The sequence below is a fragment of the Sciurus carolinensis genome, chromosome 17 (assembly GCF_902686445.1).
Source record: "Sciurus carolinensis chromosome 17, mSciCar1.2, whole genome shotgun sequence".
NCBI classification, from domain to species: domain Eukaryota; kingdom Metazoa; phylum Chordata; class Mammalia; order Rodentia; family Sciuridae; genus Sciurus; species Sciurus carolinensis.
The window spans coordinates 56,140,474-56,164,266 of NC_062229.1; the positions used below are offsets into that span (position 1 = coordinate 56,140,474).

The 23,793-nt window shown below is 43.0% G+C and overlaps 1 protein-coding gene and 1 pseudogene across 3 annotated transcripts in view; one reads left to right on the forward strand and one right to left on the reverse strand.

The window, feature by feature from the left end:
• The window catches only part of Stimate (STIM activating enhancer), a 59,260-nt gene that overhangs the window by 15,663 nt on the left and 19,804 nt on the right, over positions 1–23,793 (forward strand). For all 3 annotated transcript variants that reach the window (XR_007105685.1, XM_047530651.1, XM_047530650.1), the window contains exons 2-3: positions 20,525–20,573; positions 22,465–22,560. Coding sequence is in view for 2 of the 3 variants with exons in the window: in XM_047530651.1 (XP_047386607.1) it covers positions 20,525–20,573; positions 22,465–22,560 (145 nt within the window). In the remaining variant the exon portion in view is untranslated. The remainder of the gene's footprint in view (positions 1–20,524; positions 20,574–22,464; positions 22,561–23,793) is intronic.
• Positions 15,074–15,916, reverse strand: LOC124968912 (39S ribosomal protein L20, mitochondrial-like; annotated as a pseudogene).

Genomic DNA, 23,793 nt, shown 5'->3' on the forward strand with positions numbered 1-23,793 from the left:
CTCATTGAACCATATGCTTAATAAAGGTATGTTTTTGCTATGTAACTTATACTTCAAGAGTTGAATGAGAAAAAGGGAAAAAAGTCTCAAAATGATCAAGATGGTCCACAAACAACTACTTGCCCAAACTTCAATACTCATTTAAAGGATGACAGAAAAATACAAGCACCTAAGGACATCACCAACAATCATAATATATATCCCAAATAAAAAAACTATTGGACATGTGAACAAGCAGGAGATTGTGACCTATGACCAGAAGAAAAGTCAGTCAGTATAATAACCAAGAAATTACAGCAATGATAGAATCACCAGAGAAAGACTTTAAAAGAGTTATGGTGAATATGCATAAAGTTTAAAGAAAAATCAGATCATGGTAGCACAATGGAAGATATAAAAGTGAGCCAAATGAACTGATATAAAAAGATATAAAAAGTGAGCCAAAATTAACTGAACAGAGTTAACAGAAAATTAGATTGTACAGAAGAATAGGTTAGTAAACTTGAAAACAAAGCAACAGAGACTTTACAAATTGAAGCACAGAGTCAGGGAAATGCTGAAAGAAAACTGAACAGTGTCTTAGTGACCCATGGAAAAATATCAAAGCCCTGCCATGTAATTGGATTTCCAGAAGAGGCAGGAGAGGAAAAAGCAAGAGAAAATATTTGAAGAATAATGTTCAGGCTGATCTTTTTCCAAAGTTGATGTAAAATTCACATATCCAAGAAACTTCATGAACGCTAGTAGGGTAAACACGAAGAGAATCATATTAAGACACAGCAAAATCAGACTACTGAAAAATGGTGGTAAAAAGCAAATTGTAAAAGCAACCAGAAGAACAAAGACAATACATACAGGGAAGTAAACACAAGAATTCATACATAGACTTTTCATCAAATTAGTCAAGCCAGATGACAAGGGAATATCATCTTTAAAGTGCCAAAGTAAAAGCCTGTCAACCTAGTCTGTATCCAGTGACAATTATCTATCATAAATAGAAGAAGATTTTTTTTTTTTTAAAATGGGTAAGGGCACATTAGTCCTTTTTCATGTCTAATGGACATTCTGACTCAGCTCATGGGCCCCTTTATAAGTTTAACATCTTTAGTTACAATCTTGAGTTAACTGTGACCATAGCAAATTACATGAATTGGGGAGAAATTGAGTTGCTTTCCAAATGCCCCCATAATAACAAAAAGTAATGCAGTGTGGTTTTAGGTTCCAAGCAGCCATGCAGGAAACCTCATCTCCATGACTTCTAATTCCCTGTTTATGATCCCCTTCTTCATCCTTCTCCCCTGTGCTGCTGTGACATACTGTAAGTGCCCGGTTTTAAGCCCTCCTTGATACCCCTATATGGCTTGATTTAGGCCCAAGCTGCCCTTGTTAACCAACTCTTCCTGCTCCTGCCCACCATGCTGGGAATCAGTCTCAGAGTCCAGTGCATGCTAGACAAACCCTGTACCCCAGAGCCATGTCCCCAGCCCTGTTAGCAGGCTCTTCATTGCATTGATGGGACACCCTCTTATTTGGATGAATAAGAAACTGAATTTAGCTTGAAACAGCTTTTTGATTGTTGAAATAGAATAAGAGAAGGGAGTCCCCTTTGGAGGTGGAGAGTACTTCTAGGACCTTGTTCTTTTTTCCTACCTTGGAGGGCTGTTAGCTAAATAAATGAGCAGAGAGCAGGAGCATGTCAACTCAAACCACTCAGAAAGCAAAACAGCAGCTTCACAACCCTCCACCCGGAAAGGTGCATCTATTCCATGTTCAGTAAAAATTTCCAGAGGATATAGAGTGGCAAATATGGCATCCAGCCTCCATGCTGGACCCCAGCAATCCCTACTTCCATTCTTCACACCCTTGCAAAGTCTCCTCCAGCATTATATCAAGGTTGGTCTATATGACCAATAGAATATATCAGAAGCAATGTTTTATGGCATCTGAGATTAAGTTATTAAAAGAATTATGACTTCCATCTAAAGGTGCTCCTTAGCTTGCTCCCTGTCATATCACTTGCTGGGAAAGCTGGCTGCCACAATTGAGGACACTCAGGCAGTCCTGTGCAGAGGCCCACATGGGAGTCCCTAAGGCCTACAGCCCACAGCCATTTGTGTGAGCCTTCTCAGAAATGGATATCCAGGCAAAACCTCAGATGGCACAGCCCTGGCTGGCAGCTTGGCTGCAAACTTACAAGAGATCATAGTCAGAACTTCTAAGCTAAGCCAATAATAAATGTTTACTGTTTTAAGCCACTAAGTTTTGGAGCAATTTGTAACACAATGATAGATAACTAATATAGCAAAGTAGAGTATGAGGAAAGATAGGAGACTTGACTTTTGTCCTAGAGTCTGCATCTGCTTAGGAAGACAGATCACTTGAGCAAGTAACTATCTCAGTCTTGTGTGCCAAATAGGCAGAGGTTGATTCCAGTATATCTACTTCTGGGTAGAAAAGTGAGAGCTCAGTGCTTGGATTTCATCTTGGTGAACAGGGCTGCCTGAATCCTACAGAGTGGGTTCTTCTCCTGAGTTCTTAAAGATAGTTTCACCAGACTCAGAGATACCAGCAAACACATCTAGTCCTGGAGTTGACTGCTGCTTCAGACTTCAGGGTCTTAGGCAGTTTGTCATGGTCTTAAATTTGCCTTCCCCTTAGCCAGCCTACCTGATGGCTTATTTTTTATATTTTAACTGGTAGGAAATCTGAGTTTCTACACTCCACATTGGAATACTGAACAAAAACTCATTTTAGACTCTACTTGTTATATAATGAGCCTTTGTGTTACATTTGGGTGTCAAACAGGGACCCATAGTCAAAATGGAGCCTGCTCATTCTGCGCATGGTGACTTTTTATACACTTTCAGTCTTCTCCATTGTGTGGTTATGTTTCAGTCCCTCTTGGGTAAGGAGGCAGTTGATGAATCTTTCTTTTCCTCCTCTTTGAAAGATACCAGCAACCCCAAGAGCCATCTAAAGTACTAAGGTCTAGCTTGTATGCAGTGTGGGACTTGACTTTGTTCTCTGCCATGAGTACTAATAGTAGGTCTTCCCCAGCCATTGTTCTTCCCCTGTTCCTACAACGTGCTTAGACATAGCCGCCCCTCTCTTGATTTTTACTGAGCAGATTATTTAGTCATTTCTTTTTTGTTGCTGTTATAATATCTTTATTTATTTTTATGTGGTACTGAGGATCAAATCCAGTGCCTCACACATGCTAGGCAAGTACTCTGTAACTGAGCCACAACCCGACCCCTGTTGAGTCATTTCTTGGCAGTGTTTAATTCTGCTTTGTTCAGTTCTATTCTTGCCCATCATCAGGTGTGTTAGAGCAAGTCCAGAGGATGCATGCTGACCAGGACTCGTGCCTGGCTGGGGAGTCTGAGGACACATAGATCAGCCCTATGCTTCCTATTCCCCCAGGGCTCATAGATTATTCTGACCTCTCTAAGTGGAAACTGGTCTAGGCAGACCTATTTACAATGGGAATTAGCAATGCTTATTCTCTGGGTCTGACTTATGTCCGTTCTAGGCTTTTAGAATGGTCAGGGCCAAGAACACAGCTGTGAGACAACCCCTGAGACATCACCCAGCCATCCTCCTCTTTGAAATCCTAGATGCTGAGGTGGCTTCTCACTACATGTAGCTGGGTTTCCTATCTCCTAAAGAAAGAAAGGCTGGGAGGCAGGCCTCCTTTTCGACTTGCTCTTCCACCAAACTGTCTGCCCAGCCTTAGTTCTTGAGGCCTTGGCTGTCCATTCTGCATTATGGGACAAGGGTTATTAAAAGAATTTATAGTGTCTCTCATAATCACCATCCACACAATGGGAGTTTCCCCAGTGCCTTCATGAAAGGAGAGTCTGAAGGATCCAAATAGGTGACCAAAGTGAGCACTGGGAGCTCAGCAGCAGTCCCATTGTGACTGAGACCCTGCTTTCCTCAGCAACCTGTGCTCCATTCACGTTGTATCCCCTATACTAGTGTACATGCACCTCCTCCTTCCCAGTCCACCTGTTCTTCCTCTGTGAAAAAGAGGTGGAAATAACTGTGAGAGGAACTTCAAGGTGCCTGAAGTATCTATCAGATGCTCTGGATGGGATTCCTTCTGCTGGCCAAGGTGGGGGGGGGCTACACATTTATTTCATGGGGGCTGATGATTTCATTTACAGTCCGCAAGCTCCATAGGGTCAGGTTGTTATTATGAAATTAAGACTACCCTGCGTGCTCTCTGCTGTCCTGGTTGTTGCCCCCTGACTCTCAGGCAAGGGTTCCAAGGATGTGAGTTCTGTTACTTCTTTCCTGCTCAGATTCTGTTTATACAGCTTATGTTGTTTGAAAAGAGAAGACTCTAGGTTCTAATCTCACTGGGATGAAAACTAGGGAAAAGGTCCTTAAATATAATTGTATAACTCCAGTGTCCAGAACTGATCTTCCAGTAATTGTTCTTCCAAAGTCACTTCTGTCAATAAAATTGTAATGTACGGCCCAGTATTCCCATGGGGAGATTTTTTTTTTTGGCCTGGGTGATTGTATGGTACCCTCATCAAGCCAAAGAATGCTTTTGCAACATCTCTGACTTGCTCAACAGAGGAGTCTGAATTCTGGTTGTCTAACATTTATTGGCAATTCCACGGCTACCTCTGAAGGTAGTGTCATACTGACTCTTATCTTTTGAAAAGTTAGATGCCCTCTGAAACGCTAGGGAGCTGGTCCTCTGAACTTGGACTTATCCTTGACTTTTTTTTTTTTTTTTTTTTAAATAATGTTCATACTAGGAATTGAACCCAGGGCCTTATGCATGCTGAGCAAGCACTCTACCACTAATCTGCATCCCCAGCCCTTTTTATTTTTATATTTTCATTTCAAGATGGGATCTTGCTAAGTTGCCAGTCTGGCACTGAACTTTCTATCTTCCTGCCTACTAAGTAGCAGGGATTATAGATGTGCACCATCATGCCCCAACTTATCCTTGATTTCATAATGGAGCTTCCTAATAGGCAGTTTTTTTCTTGGCTTTAGGTGCATGCCCTTGGGAAAATATTGGAGATGTTTCTGTCGGATGCTTTCAGAACACAACTGTGTTTAGGAGGCTCTTGGACAATCAGGCAGGCAAATGTCATCCAAAGAGTGGGCTTCCAGACTGGGGAACAGAGTCAGAACAGACTGTAAAGTTTCTAGACCGGGGAATGGAGATGGTGTGGTCTAGTGGTCACAGTGTGGTCCCTGGCATCAAACTACCTGAAATTGGGCTCTGGCCTCTCACGGCCATGATTGCCACATGATGGTGGCTTTTCTACTGCTGTGTAACTTCATCCCACGTGACTTTATCCCTCTGAGATTGTTTCTTGTCCTCAGATGGGAGAGATGATTATGTGTCTCCATGGGTTATTGTGAGCATTAAAGGGATAAGATGCTTAGCATAATGTGGTGCATGGTAGATACTGAGTGAATTCTAGTCTGCTGAGGCCCACCTTGGCTAACTGACTCCCACAGCAGACGGATATGGAGAGGTAGGATATTTCCCACCATATCATGATTTATTAAAATTGGAAAAATTCTAATTGAGTGACTTGCATGAGACTTTCCAGCAAGAAGGTCAGAGGCTAAGCCAGGACTAGACCCAAGTGTCCCACCTTCCAGGCCTTTGCTCTTGCCCTTCCACTACCTAGTCTTACTGCCATTTCTGTGCCCCCTGTCGTGGCACATGTTTACTTTTTGCTCATTGACTTTGTCCAGGGAGATTGTTTTAGCCTATGACATCATCCTGTGAACCAACCTTCCTAACATTGTGCTCCTTGACCATGATAGCCCATAAGCACCGAGCATGGAGCAGCAGCCGGTGGAAGGTAACTGGGGCATGTGATGATAGTGAGGGATGTTGCATACTCACGAGAATATGAGACTTTCTTCTGCCCACTCCCCTGGCAGGGCAGGGGCAGGGTTACCTAAGAACATGAGCTGCACTAAGGGTAGTAAGCAGGAGCAACCACAACAAGGCTTGTCAGAGGAGCCAGTGTGGCCTCTTCCCTGTACCAGTGAACTTCAGTGGCTAAACATTCTCACTTTTAACTGCATTAAGACTTGAATCAACTTCTGAGTTTTGGATCATGCTTATGATAGAGACTCTAGCTGTCAAATGGCCTTCTGGAATTGTTTGACATTTACATTTTCTAAGTTGATCATCTTTTAGAGGCGCTTCTGGATTTTTGGTAATACTATTTAGATCACACGTAGATGTCTGTATTTCACAAGCTTTTCATTTCATACCCATAGGCCAGGGTCAGTCAGTTCCAATGCTAACTTCCTGGCCAGTGAAAGGGTGGTGGGCCAGGGGAGTGGGGGGCGTGAGGGTTGACAGTTGCCTGGGTTCTGGTCCTGACCTCACCACTTGCTGACTGTAGGACTTTGGCAGGTTCCTTAATTGCTCTAAGCATCAGTTCCTTCATCTAAAAATTAGGATGATTTTATGCACCTCCTAGGATGAATGAGGGATGATTGAGTTAATTTATCTTGAGTACACAGAGCTATCAGTATTTAGAGAACACCTCATTTGATGAGGCTGTCTCAGAAATCCTCATGGGAGCTTAGTGGTGGAATGCATGTTGGGTTTTGTTAGTGGACGAGGCTGTTTATCTCTGAAGGTGAAGCAGAGTGCTGTTGGGGACCAGTTAGGGTGAACTTGTCCTCACCAGCTGCTCATAGGAATATGTCAGTGCTCACAAGCACTCCTGGATGATGGAAGTGGGTGGCTGTGTGGCCCCTTCACCACTGCCAGAGAGTGACATTGAAAGTATATACCCAAAAGTGCTAAGAGGGCAAGTGGAATCATCTTTATGAAAGGAACATGTCACACTGGGAGTTTTCTCCTAGTGAAATTGGTAGTCAGGTGACCTGGTGGAGTTGACAACTTCACTTCGGCTTCTGTGTTTAGCTCCTAGGAAGTGGACCCTGAGGCCTTACCCTTTCCTTTGAAATTGAGGGGATGAACACACCACAAATTCCCCTCCCTATGCCTGTTATGCCTATTATTCTGTCTCTGTGGAGTTTGAACCCAGGTTGGAGCCCTGGGTTCCAGGGATGGGAATCCAGTCTGTGATTTACAGCTCATCTGTGTGTGGTGAAACCTCTGCTGACCAAAAGCAGAGGCAAGTGACCTTCTGTGGTGGGTTGACCAGAATGATAACCTTTGAGAAACTCCAACTCTGGCCATCATGCCTTTTTCTAAGAAGTTTGATGAGTTATAAGGTTGCAGTAATTTTAATGGCGGGGGCGGGGGGACTTTACAGTTGAAGCCCTTACCCAACACAATCAGGATTGATGGTTGGTTTTCTGATTTTTAAAAGGCAGTGAAATTGGGTACTCCTAAAAAATAGAAGCAGATACAATGGACATTTTATTCTAACTTGTGCCTGTTAGCATGGAGTAAGAAAGGCCCCCTGGCTTGGCAGACAGGGGCACCAGGAGCTAGTATGCACAGGGGTAACAGCACAGTGCTGCTCCTAGACCACGTTGGTGGTGACTTAGAGTGGGCTTAAGGGACCTGTTTTCCACCTCTAATGAGTAATATGCCTGCTGGACACTTCTTTCAGAAGGAAATTTTCTAGCTGAGCTGTCTGAGGAAGGCTATTAATTACCTAATATGCAAAATTGAAATTTATTCATTTTTTTGAAATTATTGTTTTTAGCAGCACAGACCTGTATTTTTTCTTGTTACTAAAGTAATACATGGGGCTGGGGAGATAGCTCAGCTGGTAGAGTGCTTGCCTTGCAAGCACAAGGCCCTGAATTCGATCCCTAGTACCGCAAAAAAAAAAAAAAAAAAAAAAAAAAAAAAAAAAAAAAAAAAAAGTAATACATGTTCATTGTTGATAATCAAAACATTATGAAAATACATGACATAAAAAGTGAATATTCAATATAATACCATGCTATAAAGACTAACTAACCATGCTTAACAGTTTATTGTGTATGCCTTCAAATTTCCATATATAGCTTTTGAAAATAAAAATGAATTCACAATACACATTTGCTATTTTGGTTACACAAATTTTTATGATCATGTTTCTATTTCAGTGGAGATAGATCTATCTTACTTCTTTTTCCTCCAGTACTGGGGATGAAAACCAAGGCCTTTTGCACGTTAGGCAAGTGCTCTGCCAGTGAGCTACATCCCCAGCCTTACCTTAACTTTTTGAACAGTTTTCTTGAGGTACAAAGTATGTACCCTCAGATTCACACCCACTGCAAGTAGATAGTCTCTACCTTACTGTGTGTGTGTATGTTTTATTGGAGATTAAATCCAGGGGTGCTCTACCACTGAGTTACATCCTCTTTTTATTTTTTGTTTTGAGAGTCTCTTTCCATGTTGCACAGGTTGGCCTAGAGCATTCAATCCTCCTCCCTCAGCAGGTGTTCCCTGGAATTATAAGTGTGTGCCACCACACCATCTTCTATCTTAGTTAACAGTTAACTTGCATTGTATGATAACGTACATTTAGCCTCCTCCCTACCAATGGACTTTTAGGTAGTTTTTCAGTCTTCCTTCTCACAGATAGTGCTATAGAGCACATTCTGATACAGACTCTTACACATTTGTGTGAGTGTAACTGCAGAAGGAAATCCTAGATGTGGAGTTTCTGGGTCACAGTGTATATCCATTTCAAATGGACTTGGTGGGGCATCACCTGTAGCCCAAGCTCCTCAAGGGGCTGAGGCAAGAGAATCACTTGAGTGATGAGGCCAGGTTGCAAGACTGTATCTTGAAGAAAATAAGTAAAGTAAAGGGGGTGTGATTGTGCATACCTATAATCCCAGCCCAGCCACTTAGGAGACTGAAGCAAGAGAATCTCAAGTTTGAGATCAGCCTGGGAAATTTAGTGAGCCCCTGTCTCGAAAACAATTCATTAAGAGGGCTGGGTACATAACTCAGTGATAGAGCACCTGCCTAGTGTGGTGAGGCCCTGGGTTTAATCCCCAAAAGAAGAATTGCAAACAAACAAACAAAACAAAACAAAAACAGGAAGGAAGAAAGGGAGGGAAAAGAAAAAGAAATTATAATAGTTATTGCAAATAGAACCTCCCCACACACCCACACACATCTCTGTCCATTATGAAATTAAATAAAATTCCTAAATTTCAGGATTAGAGGTGTAGTGGTGACAAAGTAGAAGTAGCTGGAGCATGTTTCTGTGAGTTCCCTGTACCTAGAGCTTCCTCAGCTGCCACAGGGTAGGGTTCTTCCAGGACACCAGTTCTAATTGGGCTTCTGTGATATTCAGGAAGGACAGGCTAACAGTCACACCCTCATTAGGAAGAGTTTACAGATCTCCAGCTTCTCCTGAAGGCTTCATCCCTTTACCTCCCACTCCCATCCCTAGGACTTGGAGCAGCATCTCAGTCATCTCTGCCTGCAGCATCCTTGAGTTCCAGAAAGTTCATATCACTGAGTCACCCTGACACCCAGCGTAATGCCCTTTTACCTGGGCAGTTCTGAGTACCAGGATCAAAATCCCCTTTCCCATATTTACCAGTTTACTTTTCCTACCAGCACTGTAAGGGGACCTCTTTTCTAATATCCTCACTAAATGTCTTAATCTTTGCTAATCTGGGTGAAAATAATATAATATTGATTGCACTTTTAAAATCAGTGTTATCAAGGTTTTGTATATTGTGTGTTTACCAGCTGTTCATATTTCTCTGTATCAAACAGTCTCCTGTGGGACACGTGCACAGTGATAATGCCCCCATTCCTACTGTGATCATTATCGTTAGCAGATGGCACCACAGCCCTGCTCCCTGGGGAAGCAGTGGCTTCAAGGAGGCCTGTGTTCAGAGAATTGAGCATATTTATTTGCTAGACAACTGAGTGGGGCTTTTGGCGGGTGTGGGGCATCATCATTTCTCTCTCAGCTTTTCGCTGAACCTCCTGTGGGAGGATTAAAACTGGCTTAGACTTGGACTTCCTTTGGTCCAGAAAGTGAGTCCTTATCAAAAACCTTTTCATGAGTACTTATACTGGTTATAAACCCAGATTCATCAGGTTCTGGGGTCTAAAGTCAGACAATAGGGAAGAAGACTTTGACGGGCTGATTGATCATGCCTTGCCCTAGTTAGAAGATTGTCCTCTGGCAGTCTTTCTGACAGTTGGCTTTGTCCAACACCAAAGCAATTTTTATCCTGTTGCAGGACTGCAAAGTAAACTTCTGGGAGAATTTGTCATGAACATTCACGGAACTATTGAAGTCAAAATAAATACCCAGATAGCCTTCAATTAATAGGACTAGAGTGACATACTGAATGAATTTCTGTTCAGCAAACATTATCAGCTACCATTATGAGTCAGGGTCCCTTAGGTACCAGGAATACAGGGTGAGCATGACAGAATCTCCTGGCCCTGCAGAGCTTACTTCCCAGTGGAGAGAAGACAATAGTCAAGAAAACAGAAGAATTTCTGAGATGTGTGCTGTGGAGGAAGTAAAACAGGGAAATGAGGTTGAGGAACAGGGAAAGATACACACCTATAGATGTGGTGGTCAGGAGAGGCTTCCAAGAGGTGACCTGAGAACCGTGACAGGATGGGAGGGGGAGCAGCCACTTGGTGATCTAGAAGAGTGCAGCAGACCTGAGGAGGGAGGTCAGGTACCAGGAGGCCAGTACAGAGAGGAAGCCCTAGGGACTGAGTGAGTCAGGGCCAGGTAAGAGGAATGGGCAGGGCCTCTGTCACATGGGACCTCAGCTAGAAAAGGAAACTGCCTCTTATCCTAAATGCTGTTGAAAGGTCCAGGAGGGTTTTATGTTTGTAGATTTTAATTTTATGGAGGTGTTATTTACATAAAATAAAATGTTCAGATCTTAAGGGTAAAGTTTGGCAAATTTGTGAATCATGGGAGTTTTAAGAAGAGCGGAGGGGCAACATAATTTTATTTATGTTTTAAGAAGACCCCCACTGATAGCTGTGTGGAGAATAGATGGAGTGATGAATGGATGGATGGATGGATGGATGGATGGACAGCATTCCCATATTTTTAAATATACATATATATATATATATATATATATGTTAGTTTTAGATGGACACAATACCTTTATTTTATTTATTGTATTTATTATATTTTATTTATTTATTGTATATATAGTGCTGAGCCTCAAACCCTGAAGCTCAAACCCTGCACCTGATAGGCAAGCACTCTACCACCGAGCTACAACTCCAAACCTAGTATTCCCATCTTAATAAAAAATAGTGTAGCCCTAAACAGGGCATTTTGTGGAAAAGAGACTGAAGGTGGCGTTTGACACTGTTCTTCTGCCGTTCCTGCCCCAGGAAAAGGCCAGGTGGTGGACAGAAGGTATGAGTTTGCTTCCAGAGCTGTACTAGTTGACTTTGCCTCGGCACTGAAGATTCTGCAGTCCCTGCAGGTGTTTCCACTCAGACAAGGTGCTTCTTGGTTGTAGCAGACAAGTCTCGCCTGCATTCTGCCCTGTCACTGGACCCAGCCAACTCTGCCTTCTTTCTGCTGAGGATTCTTTAAAAGGTCCCTCTTCAAAGATAGCTTCTCTGTCACCCTTTTCTGGTACTTGAAATTCCACCATTCAAATACCTTGTGTTTGAGCATGTAAGCTGTCATGAGTCACTGCCCTGTAGGATGGGAGGTGGCAATAGTTGATCAAATTGCTTCCCAGCAGAACAGGAGAAGGGAGCAAGGTATACTGTGGGTAGGTTTGGAAGGTTTATTTGGGGATTTGGGGGCCACTATTCGACCCACTGCAATTGCCAAAGAGATTTTAGGGGAAAAACTCATCTATGTGCTGCTTCTAATAGACCTACCTTAAATATAAAGTTGAAAAAAAGGGGGAATTGATAAAGATATATAAGCACTACTCTGAATTTTATATATTCTCCATTATATCCATCTTTTCTGAAAGATATATTTTAATTCAAAAGTGAATAAGATTGGAGAAGATGGATGAATTAGGGTTCTCTGGAGGAGTAGAACCGATAGTGTGTGTATTTGTGTGTATGTATAATTGTCAAAGGGGATTTATTAGATTGAATTACATAATCAGATGGTCCCACAATGGCCATCTACATGCTGGAGAGCCAGAGAAACCAGAAGCTGCTCAGTCCAAAAAGCTGGAGCCTCAAGACAAGAGGGACCAAGAGTGCAGCCCCAGTGTAAGGCAGAAGACCTTGAAGCTCTACGGAGTGTTGCTCCGTGAGTCCATGTTGAAAGACTGAAAAAGCTGGAGTCTGATGTCTATTAGTGGTGACAGCAGCAATAGAGGCACTGGCTCAAGAAGTGTGACGCTTGCATGCATTGGTAGGCTTCCTTTTTCTGCTTTTGTTCCATCCAGGCTCCCAGGAGGGTCTCCCCGTAGAAGTTTGCTGTCTCATGCCAGTTGTCTCTGGAAACAACCTCACAGACACACCCAGAAGTGCACTGCACTCAAACCAATCAAGTCGACAGTCAAGAAAAACTGTTACAGGTCCACCCCTTGTTAACTTTACACCCAACCACATCTCCTTAAAACTTACTTAATCTTCAAATAAACACAATAACAAGGTCATAATTCCACCAAAGGTGATACAACTATCCTATGTACTCCCCAAAACACATGAAATCCTTCCCCAGATAGGAGGAAAAAAAATTTTTGTTTGTTTTGAGAGATGCATACTCTTCTCCTGATATCCCATAACTTAAATATTATAATATAGACTTAACATGTAAGTATTGATATTAAGTCAATAAATGTTGTTACATGATAAAGGAATAAGAGAAGGAAAAAAAACAAATATATCTGCTTACTGTGTATGCATTCACAAACATATTCTTAACAAAATGGGAAAGAATACTCATTTCAATCCTCTGTTCTATTACTGGCCTTGTGGCTGTAATGAGTATTTAGACCACCTTCTTCTGCCACCCACTCTGTTCCCTCTGCCCTCAGCATGCACCTCAGCAGTTCTTGGCTTTTTACCTGGAGGAGTGACCCACACCGTCATTCCTGAAGGGACTGGGCCATTTGTCATCCTGCTTGGATTGGTTGTTACAGTTTCCCATTGACTTTAGTAACAGGGCATGGTTTTCTAGGAGACACCCTCGTGGACCTCCTGCACTCCAGGAAACTTCCTTGCCCCCATTGTGGAATAATAGTCCAGTTTTCCCTTAGTAGTTTGCGTCAGTCACCTGTGCAAAACACCGCAATTGCTTTCTTATCTTATTGACTCAGAGTCTGAGGAGCCCAGAGTAGCCTGGGGGAGGTCTTAACTTCCAGTTCAGTGGAATCATTGTGCTTGCTGGTGGAAGCATTCCCCTCTCTGGGGTTAAGACTTCTAGGCCAGTAGAACATGAGGTTGTGGAAACAGGAAGCAAAAATTTTGCTAGTGAGTCACCAGGGGTAATGGAAATGTACTGTTCCCATTTCCACCCCTTGATTCCTGGACCTCCTGGCCATGGGAGAAACAGTACCATAGATTGGACACTGATTCAGAGCATACACAGCCTTCTGGAGAACCTTGCCCCAGCCCTAATTTCCTGTCTCAGCTTTTCATTGCCTTGACAAAGGACCTGACCAAAATCAACTTAAGGAAGAAAGATTTATTTTGGCTCATGATTTCAATCCATAGTTGCTTGGCCCCATCACCCTGGGCTTGTGGTGAGGCAGAATATCAAGGAAGGGAGTCCATGATGGTGAAGCAAAGCTACTGACCTCATGGTGGCTGGGAAGCAGAGAGAAAGGGCTAGGGACAAAATCAACACTTCAAAGGCATGCCTTCACTGTTCTGCTTCCTCCAAGGAGGCCCACCTCCTAATGTTTCTGCTACCTCCCAACAACGCCAACAGCTGGAGACCAAGCCTTTAGCACATGGCCTCTAGAGGACCTTTTAGATCCCAACCATAACACTGAGGGTTATTTTAGGCAAGTTAGATGGTGCGCAGTAAAATTAGACTGAAAGCTTCTTGAGGCGAGGACTGTGTCTGCATTTTCACCTGCTCAGTGCAGGTGGGGGATGGATGCCTGGAAAAGGCAGAGATCCTGGGAAGAAAGCAGCCTCATTTGCACAGGAATGCAGTCACAAGGGCCCAGACTAGTTTGATGGTAGAAATAGAGAAGGCATGTTCAGAAATTCTTAACTTCTAGATCAGCAGGGTTTAGTGGGAGAGAGGAGAATTAGGAGCCTCAGAGGCAGCATTTGCCATCCTGTGAAGAAATGGCCAAGCTGGGTCGGACTGACAGGGTAAGTAAGAGACAATGTGACTGTGGGCCAGCCTGCAGTAGCAATGTCACTAAGAGGCTAGCACACCCTCAGCATAGAAAGCCCTGAGAGGAGACACTTCTCTCCAAGAGTTAAGAGGGAAAAGGAAACCACAGGGGAGCTTTCAGAGCATTGGGAGGACTGCTGGGAAGAGGGAGCAGGGTTGGGGAGTTGGGAGTCAGTCCTAGGATCCTACTAGGACTTGGCCCCTGAGTTTCCTGGAGGGAGGGAGGAAAGGGTTGGTGTGGGGGAGTCAGATTGCAGCAGGCAGACCCAAGGTTATATGCTTCTGAGACCAGGACAGGGATGGCTCAGCCTAGGACTGGGGAAAGTAGGTACAGATAGGAGAGAGAAGACAGAGCGTGGGTTAGGGATGGCAGTTTCCCAAGCAAACTGGCCCTTGTGTCTGTCTTCTCTCCTTTAATCCTGATGAAAACTGGGTAGGTCATAACAGTATCCCTTTCCTTTTTTCTTTTCTTTTCTTGTCTTTGTGTGTGTATGTGTGTGTGTGTGTGTGTGTGTGTGTGTATGTCCATTTTTGTTTTCTTGTCTTTGTGTGTGTGTGTGTGTGTCCATTAATTTTAATAGCAAATTAGAAGCAGAGACAATTTAAAACCACTTCTACCTCTGAAGCCCAGGATGATCTTTTTTTTAAACACTGCTCAAGTTTTATGTGCACAATCCATATAAGACAGTTCTGTGACTCTGTCCCACTGAGAAGGCAGGGTCTTTCTCTCAGACCTGTTACTGAAATGAAAATAAATACAGTGATAAATCAGACTTACAGACTGTTGACTAAGTTACCATTTTGCTCCAATCTTAATTATTATGATCGTGGGGCGCCACTCTGGAGAATAGGCCTTCGGGCTCCTTCCTATTCCCAAAGGCAGCCGCAAACCCTCGCTGTTGCCTCATCATGTCCAAAGCAGCCACAGATTTGAAAGTCTTCATAGACAACCAGGCCTTCAAGTACTTCCCTGTTGAGCTCCAGCTGGCACTCAGTTGACAATGAACACTGGGTACTTCAAGTCATGTTCCTGGGAAGCAACTGTAATTTAATTAATCCAGAGGGTCCTCTGGTTCTCCTTGTTCAACCTGAAGCCCAGGTGCATTTGACAAAAGCTCTGGTCACCACCCTGCTCTAGAAGTGCTTCAGCACCTCCTGGATCTGAAAGTAGCAGTAAGTGGAGCCATTGCCAGCCAGACCCACATGGTGAGGAAGAGCCAGTGCACTTCCCCGCCCACACCACCACCACACTCGAACAAAACCTTCTATACAGTAGTCCAAGCAGGCATTTCCACCCGTGGAGCCCTCCCCACCATTCCCTTTCTCTCCAACTCCACACCCACTCTGTGAGCTCAATGTTTAAGAAACAGCCAGAACCTGACTTCTCCCCAGCCTTCCTGTGTCTGCCAGGTCAAGCCGCCTTTGGCCTTGGAGCACTGTCTTGGTTGCTAATGGATCTCCTTGCTCCCACATCACCCCCTTCAGGCTATTCTTAGCAGAGCAGCCGAGTGAGCCAGTTAAGTGGGCTTCTCCCACTGTCCACAAGGTACAGCCCCAGCCCTGGAGGAGATCCTTGACTCACTGCACCTTCTTCAGGTCCTGGCTCACTTCCTGGACCCTTTCTCATAAGTTTGCACCCTGCTCACCAGCCCCATTTCTCCTTCCTTTCAGCAGTTCACCTCCTCCCTGGCTCAGATGCTTCATCTTCACCCCACCACGTGCCCCAGAGTGCACAGAAGGCAAGGGTTTCCTCTGGTTCTCCTGCCAGTGGAGCAGGCCTCTACATGAGATATGACAGGATGGATGAACAAATTTTCCTGTTTTGTTTGTTTTCCCCTTACTAAATTAGACCAAGCAGTTCTCTTATTCTTCTTCCTTTAATTAAGAAAAAAAATTTAGCCAGGTATGGTGGTGCACACCTATAATCCTAGCAGCTTAGGAGGCTGAGGCAGAGGATCATGAGTTCAAAGCCAGCCTCAGTAACTTAGCAAGGCCCTAAGCAACTTGGTGAGACTCTGTCTCTAAATAAAATACAAAATAGGGCTGGGGGTGTGGCTAGTGGTTGAGTGTCCTGAGTTCAATCCCTGGTACCCCCCACCCCGAAAAAACTAATTCTTAACTGGAATATTCCAGGGAAAGGAGATGGGAGAGGAAGGAGGTAGGAGTTACATTGATGCTCTCTAGAAGAACCTGAATCCATTCTGATTACTGCCAGTGGTGATTCTGTGTGTGACTGCCCCCAGGGCACTGCTCTGCCTGCCTGCACACCATTTCTCTCTGTTTCTTATCCCAAAGCCTACCTGTAAGTAACACTGGTTCACCTGCCAGACTTATTTTACTGCATTAGCACAAGCCTTTGAGACAGATTTGTCTTTTCTTTTTTAAGTTTGAAGTAAAAGCAATATGAATATACAAAAGAATATTTAAACATTAAGAATGACATAGAAAGTCTACTTGTCTAACATAATGGGGCCCTGGTTTATATTCCCAGTGCTATAAATAAATAAATAAATAAATAAATAAATAAATAAATAAAGTCTACTTCCTGATCCATAATTCCTTTTTTCAAAGTTAGCCCTCGTTAGTCACTTGCATATGCATCCTTGTAGGGGAATATATGTATCATTCCAGCAAAAATATGTATCCATTAAAAATGGACTGAGCTGGTCTTGATGGTGTACCCTGTAATCCCAGAAGCCAGGAGGCTGAAGCAGAAAGACCACAAGTTTGAGGCTAGCCTCAGCAACTTAGCAAGACCATGTCTCAGAAATAAAAAAGGGCTGGGGGTGTAGCTCTGTGGTTGAGTGCCCCTGGGTTAAATCTCTAGTACCACACACACTAGTAATATATTATTCTATAATTTATTAGCAAAATTTGGAGATCTTTATTAATCCATCTAGATCTACTTTATTTTTAGCAATTACTTAGTATTGTGTCTATGTGCCATGATGTCTATTAATCCCATATTGACATTCATTGGCCTTGGTTTCTTTCCAGATTCTTGTTATGACAGTGTTGCAGTAACATCCCTATCCATCTTGGCACATCGACAGTCATACTTGTAGAATCTTACAGTCATTGCAGGTTAACGGGACATGGGTGTTTAAATTTGTTTTTTTAAGTATTTTTAGTTGTAGATGGACACTATTTATTGGTTTTTATGTGGCGCTGAGGGTAGAACCCAGTGCCTCACACATGTTGAGCAAGAGCTCTACTATTGAGCTACAACCCCAGCCATGGTGTTTAAATTTTTGATAGACATTATCAAGTTGACCTTTGAGTGCTTATACTAGATTTTTAAAAAATACATATATTTTTAGTTGTAGATGGACACGATACCTTTATTTTGTTTTTATGTGGTGCTGAGAATCGAACCCAGGACCTCATGCATGTTAGGCAAGCACTCTACCACTGAGCCACAACTCCAGCCTTGTACTAGTTTATTCTTCTGGAGTATGTTTTCTCCCCTAACTTTTTATTTGGAAAAATATTAAACCTACATAAAAGTCTTAACTACTGGGCTGGGTTGTAGCTCAATGGTAGAGCACTTGCCTAGCATGTGTGAGGCACTGGGTTTGATTCTCAGCACTGCCTATAAATAAATTAAAGGTCCATTGACAACTAAAAAAATATTTTTTTAAAAAGTCCAAATACTAGTATTATAAATACTCAGAATCCTTCACCTTGTTCAATTATTGTGTTACCAGATGATTTTGCTCAGACTGCCATAACAAAATATCACAGGCTTAAATAATAGACATTTATTTTCTCACAGTTCTGGAGAATGGAAGGTGAAGGTGATAATGAGCTAGTTTGCTTTCTTCTGAGACCTTTCTCTCTGTCTTGCAGATGGCCACCTTCTTACTGTGTCCTCAGGTGTCTTTTCTTGGTGCACTCATACATCTGTGTCCTAATCTCCTGTTATAAGGACACCTGTTGTTATTGGACTAGGGCCTACCCATATGACCTCATTTAACCTTAATTACCTCTTTAGAGACCCCAATCTCCAAATACAGTCACATTTCTGAAGTACTAAAGGTTGTAGGACTTCAGCATATGATTTAGTTGGGGTTCAGCCCATAAGACCACATTTGTTTATCTTTCTCTTAGTATATATATTGTATTCTATTGCTATAGTGTATCATAAAATACATTTATATTTATGGCTTATAATTATCATGTATCATATTTAATGTATATAATTATTTCTACTATGTAATTTCTCCCCTAAACCACTAGAAAGTAAATTGCAGCCATTCTGATCCTTCAGCTTGTATCTCATGGAAATAACATTCTCCTTGGGATTTTTTTATATATATTTTTAGTTGTAGATAGACACAATACCCTTATTTTATTTATATGTGGTACCTAGGATTGAACCCAGTGCCTCACACATGCTAGGCAAGTGCTCTATCACTGAGCTACAACCCAGCCCAGTTTAACGTCCTTTATTTATATTAATGGGAACAGAGTCCTTTAAGACAGAGAATGAGCTTGAAGTGGTTCTGGCTCCAGCTGGTGGCATTTCCTCTAGATCATTATTTCCTGAGCCCCCAGATATCAGTGAGGTTTTGTTTGTTTTGGTTTTTGCAGTCCTAAGAATTGAACCCAGGGCTTTGTGCGTGCTAGGCAAGTGCATTGAGCTATACCCGACCCTCTTTTCAATTTTATTTTGAGATAGGGTCTCAGTTACAGCTGGCTTCAAACTTAGGATCCTCCTGTGTCAACCTCCTGAATAGCTGGAATTACTCCTGCTTTTGAGAGTCATTTTGGCCAGTTGAATCAGTTGGCAACTCCAGATTCTTTGGTGTTGGTGAGATTTTGAATCTGTGATGTGTCAAGGAGATGACAGACCTTGCAATTCTACCTGCTTTTTTGGTCTTTATATCAACATTATCTAAACACCAGACTTGTTATTTTAATTCTCTGTACAGGCAGTCCTTGCTTTGACAAATGTGAACTGCCTGTATTTATTCAGAAAGTGGAGTTTATTGATTTGAGGGCTGTTCTTTACCTTCCTCCTTCCATGGTCTCACTGCAACTCAGGACTCCACCAGAAGGTGGTTCTCCCCTGCTACCAGTTGTAACGAGGCCACTTCTGTGGGCTTGCATCAGTGTCTGTTTCTCAGTACTTTCCTGTGGGAAAACATCACACAGCACTTTCAGTGTTTGTTTTGGTAGATAGAATCAGTGTGGAAAGTGGAGAGAGCTTCAGTGGGTGATATGTGGCCTTAAAACTATTTCCTCTGGGTCAGATGGTTATGTCGGCAGGCAACCCAGGGCATAGGCGCAGTTCTCCTGAGTTGAGCAGGTTGGTGCTGAACGAGCACTATACTTTGCTGATTCTTTATTACTGGAGTACCACTGCCTCATCCTGTGAAAACAGTTGAGGCATCCTTCCTCTGTCCCTTTCACCCCCAGAAGCCCATCTTCTGCAGTTAGCAGAACCACTTTCCTAAAACAATTCCAGCATGTCTTTGAGTCTGCTTAGAACTCTTCCTTGGCTTTCTTTCCTAGAGAATTTATTCCAGGCTCCTTGGCCCCTCCCTCTAAAAGCTCCTACTCAGTGTGTTGCCCTCTGGTCTGCTATTTCTCTGGCAAGTTCCCTCATCAGCAAAGATGCTGAACTGAAGCCAAGTTCAAGTATGCCAAACATACTCTGTCATGTTCTGCCCTGTACCCATGAGCTTATGGTGTTGCCTATTCAGAATAGACCTTCTCTCCCTTTCTGGTGGCATACTCAGGACCTGGCTTGACTGTCTCCATCAGTGTGGTCTGTCCCAATGCCCACTTTCTTCAGGCAGGAAGAATTGGTTGTCCTTCAGCCTCATACTCACCTCTTCTCTAGCACTGCTTGTGTCTGTCATCCCTAGTTACTAGTCAACTGACTTTACTTTTGCTTCCTCAATGCCTGATTTGAAGTGAGCACTCGGTAGACCTCTGGGTGGATTTGGAACAATCGTGTCCCAAAGTTAGAAGCAATTAATTTCTACTTATTGTTTCCAGTAATTGTCTGAGTGAGCCTTGTCACACAGAAGTAAATACAGTTTTTCACATGCCGTGAGAAGTCGTTCTTCATAAGTATCCAGTTCTGAAGGGTTTGGTGCTGGACCTATTGTATAAGCTTATTGTATATTGTCACATGTTAACAGAGAAAGTGTTTAACTTAATGAACAATGAACAGACTGATAACCCAATCTTTGTGTGCATTTTGCTTTGTGTTATTGCTTTGGAAAGTTACTGATGTCTTTCTTTTCTTCTAGTCAAACGCTTCAGAGAACCAAAGCATGAGAGACGTCCATGGAGAATATGGTATGTACTGAAGTACTAACTTATTCCTAGAAGGCTTTTGACTATATTGGATTTTGGGAGGTGGAGCTGGGGCTGGTAGGGCATAAAATATGAGAAATTACACATTACAGTGCCTGAACTTCTTCAGTTGAGTTGATCATTAGGAACAATGTATGATATGAAAGTACTCCTATTTTTCCATGTGACTTTTGATCCCTACCTTATTTTATGATCACACTGCTTCTAATTTTGGAAGATGAAAAATAATATCAGATGCATCAGTCTGTTCTCCAGACATCTTTGTCTCTGTCTACTTCTTGTTAGATTATGTTCAAAGTCTCAGATTCTGTAGTGCATATGTGTAAGCAAAAAATTTAGAGATTTAGTTAGACGTAGCATGTAAATGCTCCTCTCTTTAAAACTAGTCTTCCTTGGTCCTAGAATAAAGGAAAACTATTTCTCTACTCACAGTACTTCTAAAGCACAACGTGTGGGTTTTTTCCCTCCTGACACCAATCAGTTGTCCAATTATCTAATGCTATCTGGGTGTCCAGTAATAACTCAGTTCTGACACTACCTGGAGTTAGCACAGATCCCACTGGTTGAGGGCTTAGACCCACATGACTACCACCCCATTCCAGTGCCAATCAGGAGTGTGGGCTCCCTTAAGAACTAACTTCTAACTAACTTGGCTATAAAATTGGGGTTCCCACAACCCCTGTCAGGTTCAGTAATTTGCTAGAGCATCTCACAAAACTCAGGGAACCATTATTTATACAAATTGATTTATTATAAAGGTGAATGGCTAGTTGAAGCAATATATAGGGTAAGATCTAGCAGGTTCCCGAACACAGGAGCTTCTTCTCCCTTGAATTTCTGAATGTGGATTTGTTCACTAGCCCCAAAACTTTTCAGACCCCATAGTTTAATGATTTATATGCAGACTTTACCACGTAAGCATGATTAATTATTAACTCAATCTCCAGCCCCTCTTCTCTCCCTGGAGGTTGGGCTTGGGTCTCAAAGTTCTAAATTTCTAATTATAACTTGGTCTTTCTCATGACCTTCCCCATCCTGAAACCATCCAGGAGACACAAAAAGTCGCCTCCTTAGAATAAAAGATGTTTCCAACACCCAGGGAATTGCAAGGTATTAGGAACTCCACAACAGGAACTCCATGACAGGAACCAAATATTAGGATAAAAAATGTTCCTAGCATCCCTGTCACTCAGTGTTAAGGAGCTCTGTGTCAGGAACCAGGGCCAAAGACCAGTGTTCTCCTTCTAGATATTTGGAGATACATATACATGTATATCCTAAACATGTTTATTTCATGTGTAATGACCGCACAGTGGCAGTATTTTATTTATAATATGGTAGTAAAGCTTCAGCAATAGATTGCAGGGGCAAAATTCCAAGACAATAAATCACTTGGAAGGAGACAGCCAGCTTTTCAGGACAGCACAGTGTCCACAGGAAGCTGCCTTGGGCTGTATTAGTCTTGCTCCTGTCCTCACAAAATACCACTTTCCCTTCAAAAGAAACCTTGATGAGTCACTGAGGTAAAGGCTTTTTACAATATTTTAAGCATGTACTCATTTGTTCTTATAGACATTACTGCTAAATGTTGATAATTCAAATTTTTTATACCCACCCCCATCAGGTCTCTCAAATCTGAGTATTTAGTTTCTGACTGTGTAACTCCCACCACAGGGCTGGGGAGGGGCCCCAGGCCTAGACTCAGGGCTTTCTTGTGTCCTGCACTTGTTGTTCTTTACTAACTCCTCCCTGCCACCGAGTTTAGGAATGGTTTTCCAGCTTCAGGATAATTTCTGTGGTCTTTTCATTTTCCCCAAATAGGATTTTACCCTCCTGTCATACTGGTCACAAGTGTCACTTCTGTCTTGTGCAGGTTTTTAGACACTTCAAAACAAGCCATAGGGATGCTGTTCATCCACTTTGCAAATGTGTACCTGGCAGATCTCACTGAAGAGGACCCTTGCTCACTGTAAGTGACCCATATTTGAGTGCAGACATTGTCAGCCCTCCATTAAAAATGGGGGCTGGTCTTGCTTTCTGCAACCAGTCCTGCTCCCTGAGGATGGAGAGGGGTGCCCCATCTTCCTCTGAGTTCCTCCAAGGGCGCATCCTGTGCATGCTGCCCATGAACTCACATGCCCAACCATCCATTGGCCATCAGGACTTCGACAGTTGCCCGATACATTGGCTTTCTGCTAATCAGTTCACATTTCTCCTTTGACTTTCTAATGCCCTTATGTCACCCAGCTTCCCAGCAGCCACTGGCAGGGCAAGAATATTCCCTGCAGGAACGTCTCTGTGCCAGAACAGCCACAGGGGGCTTCTCTGTGGCCGTAGACTGTTGTTGACTATTATTAACTTCTTTAACCTAAAGAGCATGGGTTGTTCTGCCTTGTCATTGCAAAATACCTTTCACACAGAGCCATCTGTCTAAAACCTTAATTGGGACCTGAAATGCTGACCTCCTTCCTGGTAACACCTGCATGGTTCTTCTCTTGGCAGATGGAGTGGCAAAGGAGGCTCACCTCCTTTGTCCTGGCCCCATATCCTGTTTTCTTTCATCCACAGAATAGCCTTGCCACATAGATACTGTGATTTTCCCCACTTTCCAGCTGGGGAACTAAGACACAGATTATGGCACTTAAATTCATGCAGTTCAGGATCGATGGAACTGGACCCAAATCCATCCTGCTTGACTCCAGGGCCTGCATGATGCCCTGCTGTCTGCCCATCTCCCCTACATTGAGTATAGAGTGTAGAACTTGATCTTTATTCCCAAGGACAGCACACAGTAGACTCAAGAAGTATTTGGTGAGTGAATGCATGACCAGTAGGCATGTATGTATATCAGTTGTCCTTGTTATTTTCAGGCTGGGTCTCAAATGTAAGGACTCAGGTGTGAGAAGAACTCCACACCAATTAGATCTAAGTGTCTGAAGAGCCTTGTAACTTCACACCAGAGGAAAAAATTGCCTTGGAAGCCAGAGCTATTCTTTCTGTCTCTGGTCTGAGAGTGACCCCTTGTGACTCTAAAGAGGAAGGGCAGGCAGGAGAAAGACACCACCCCCTCCCTCTCTAGTCTTGTGTTCTGGCCCCTGGGGACAGGACACAGCATGTTCTGTTTGGGATCAGAGTGCTGTGTACATCACTGAAGTGCAAGCTGGGGTTGGGGTGAAGGACCAGGAATCCCCATAAAGTGTCT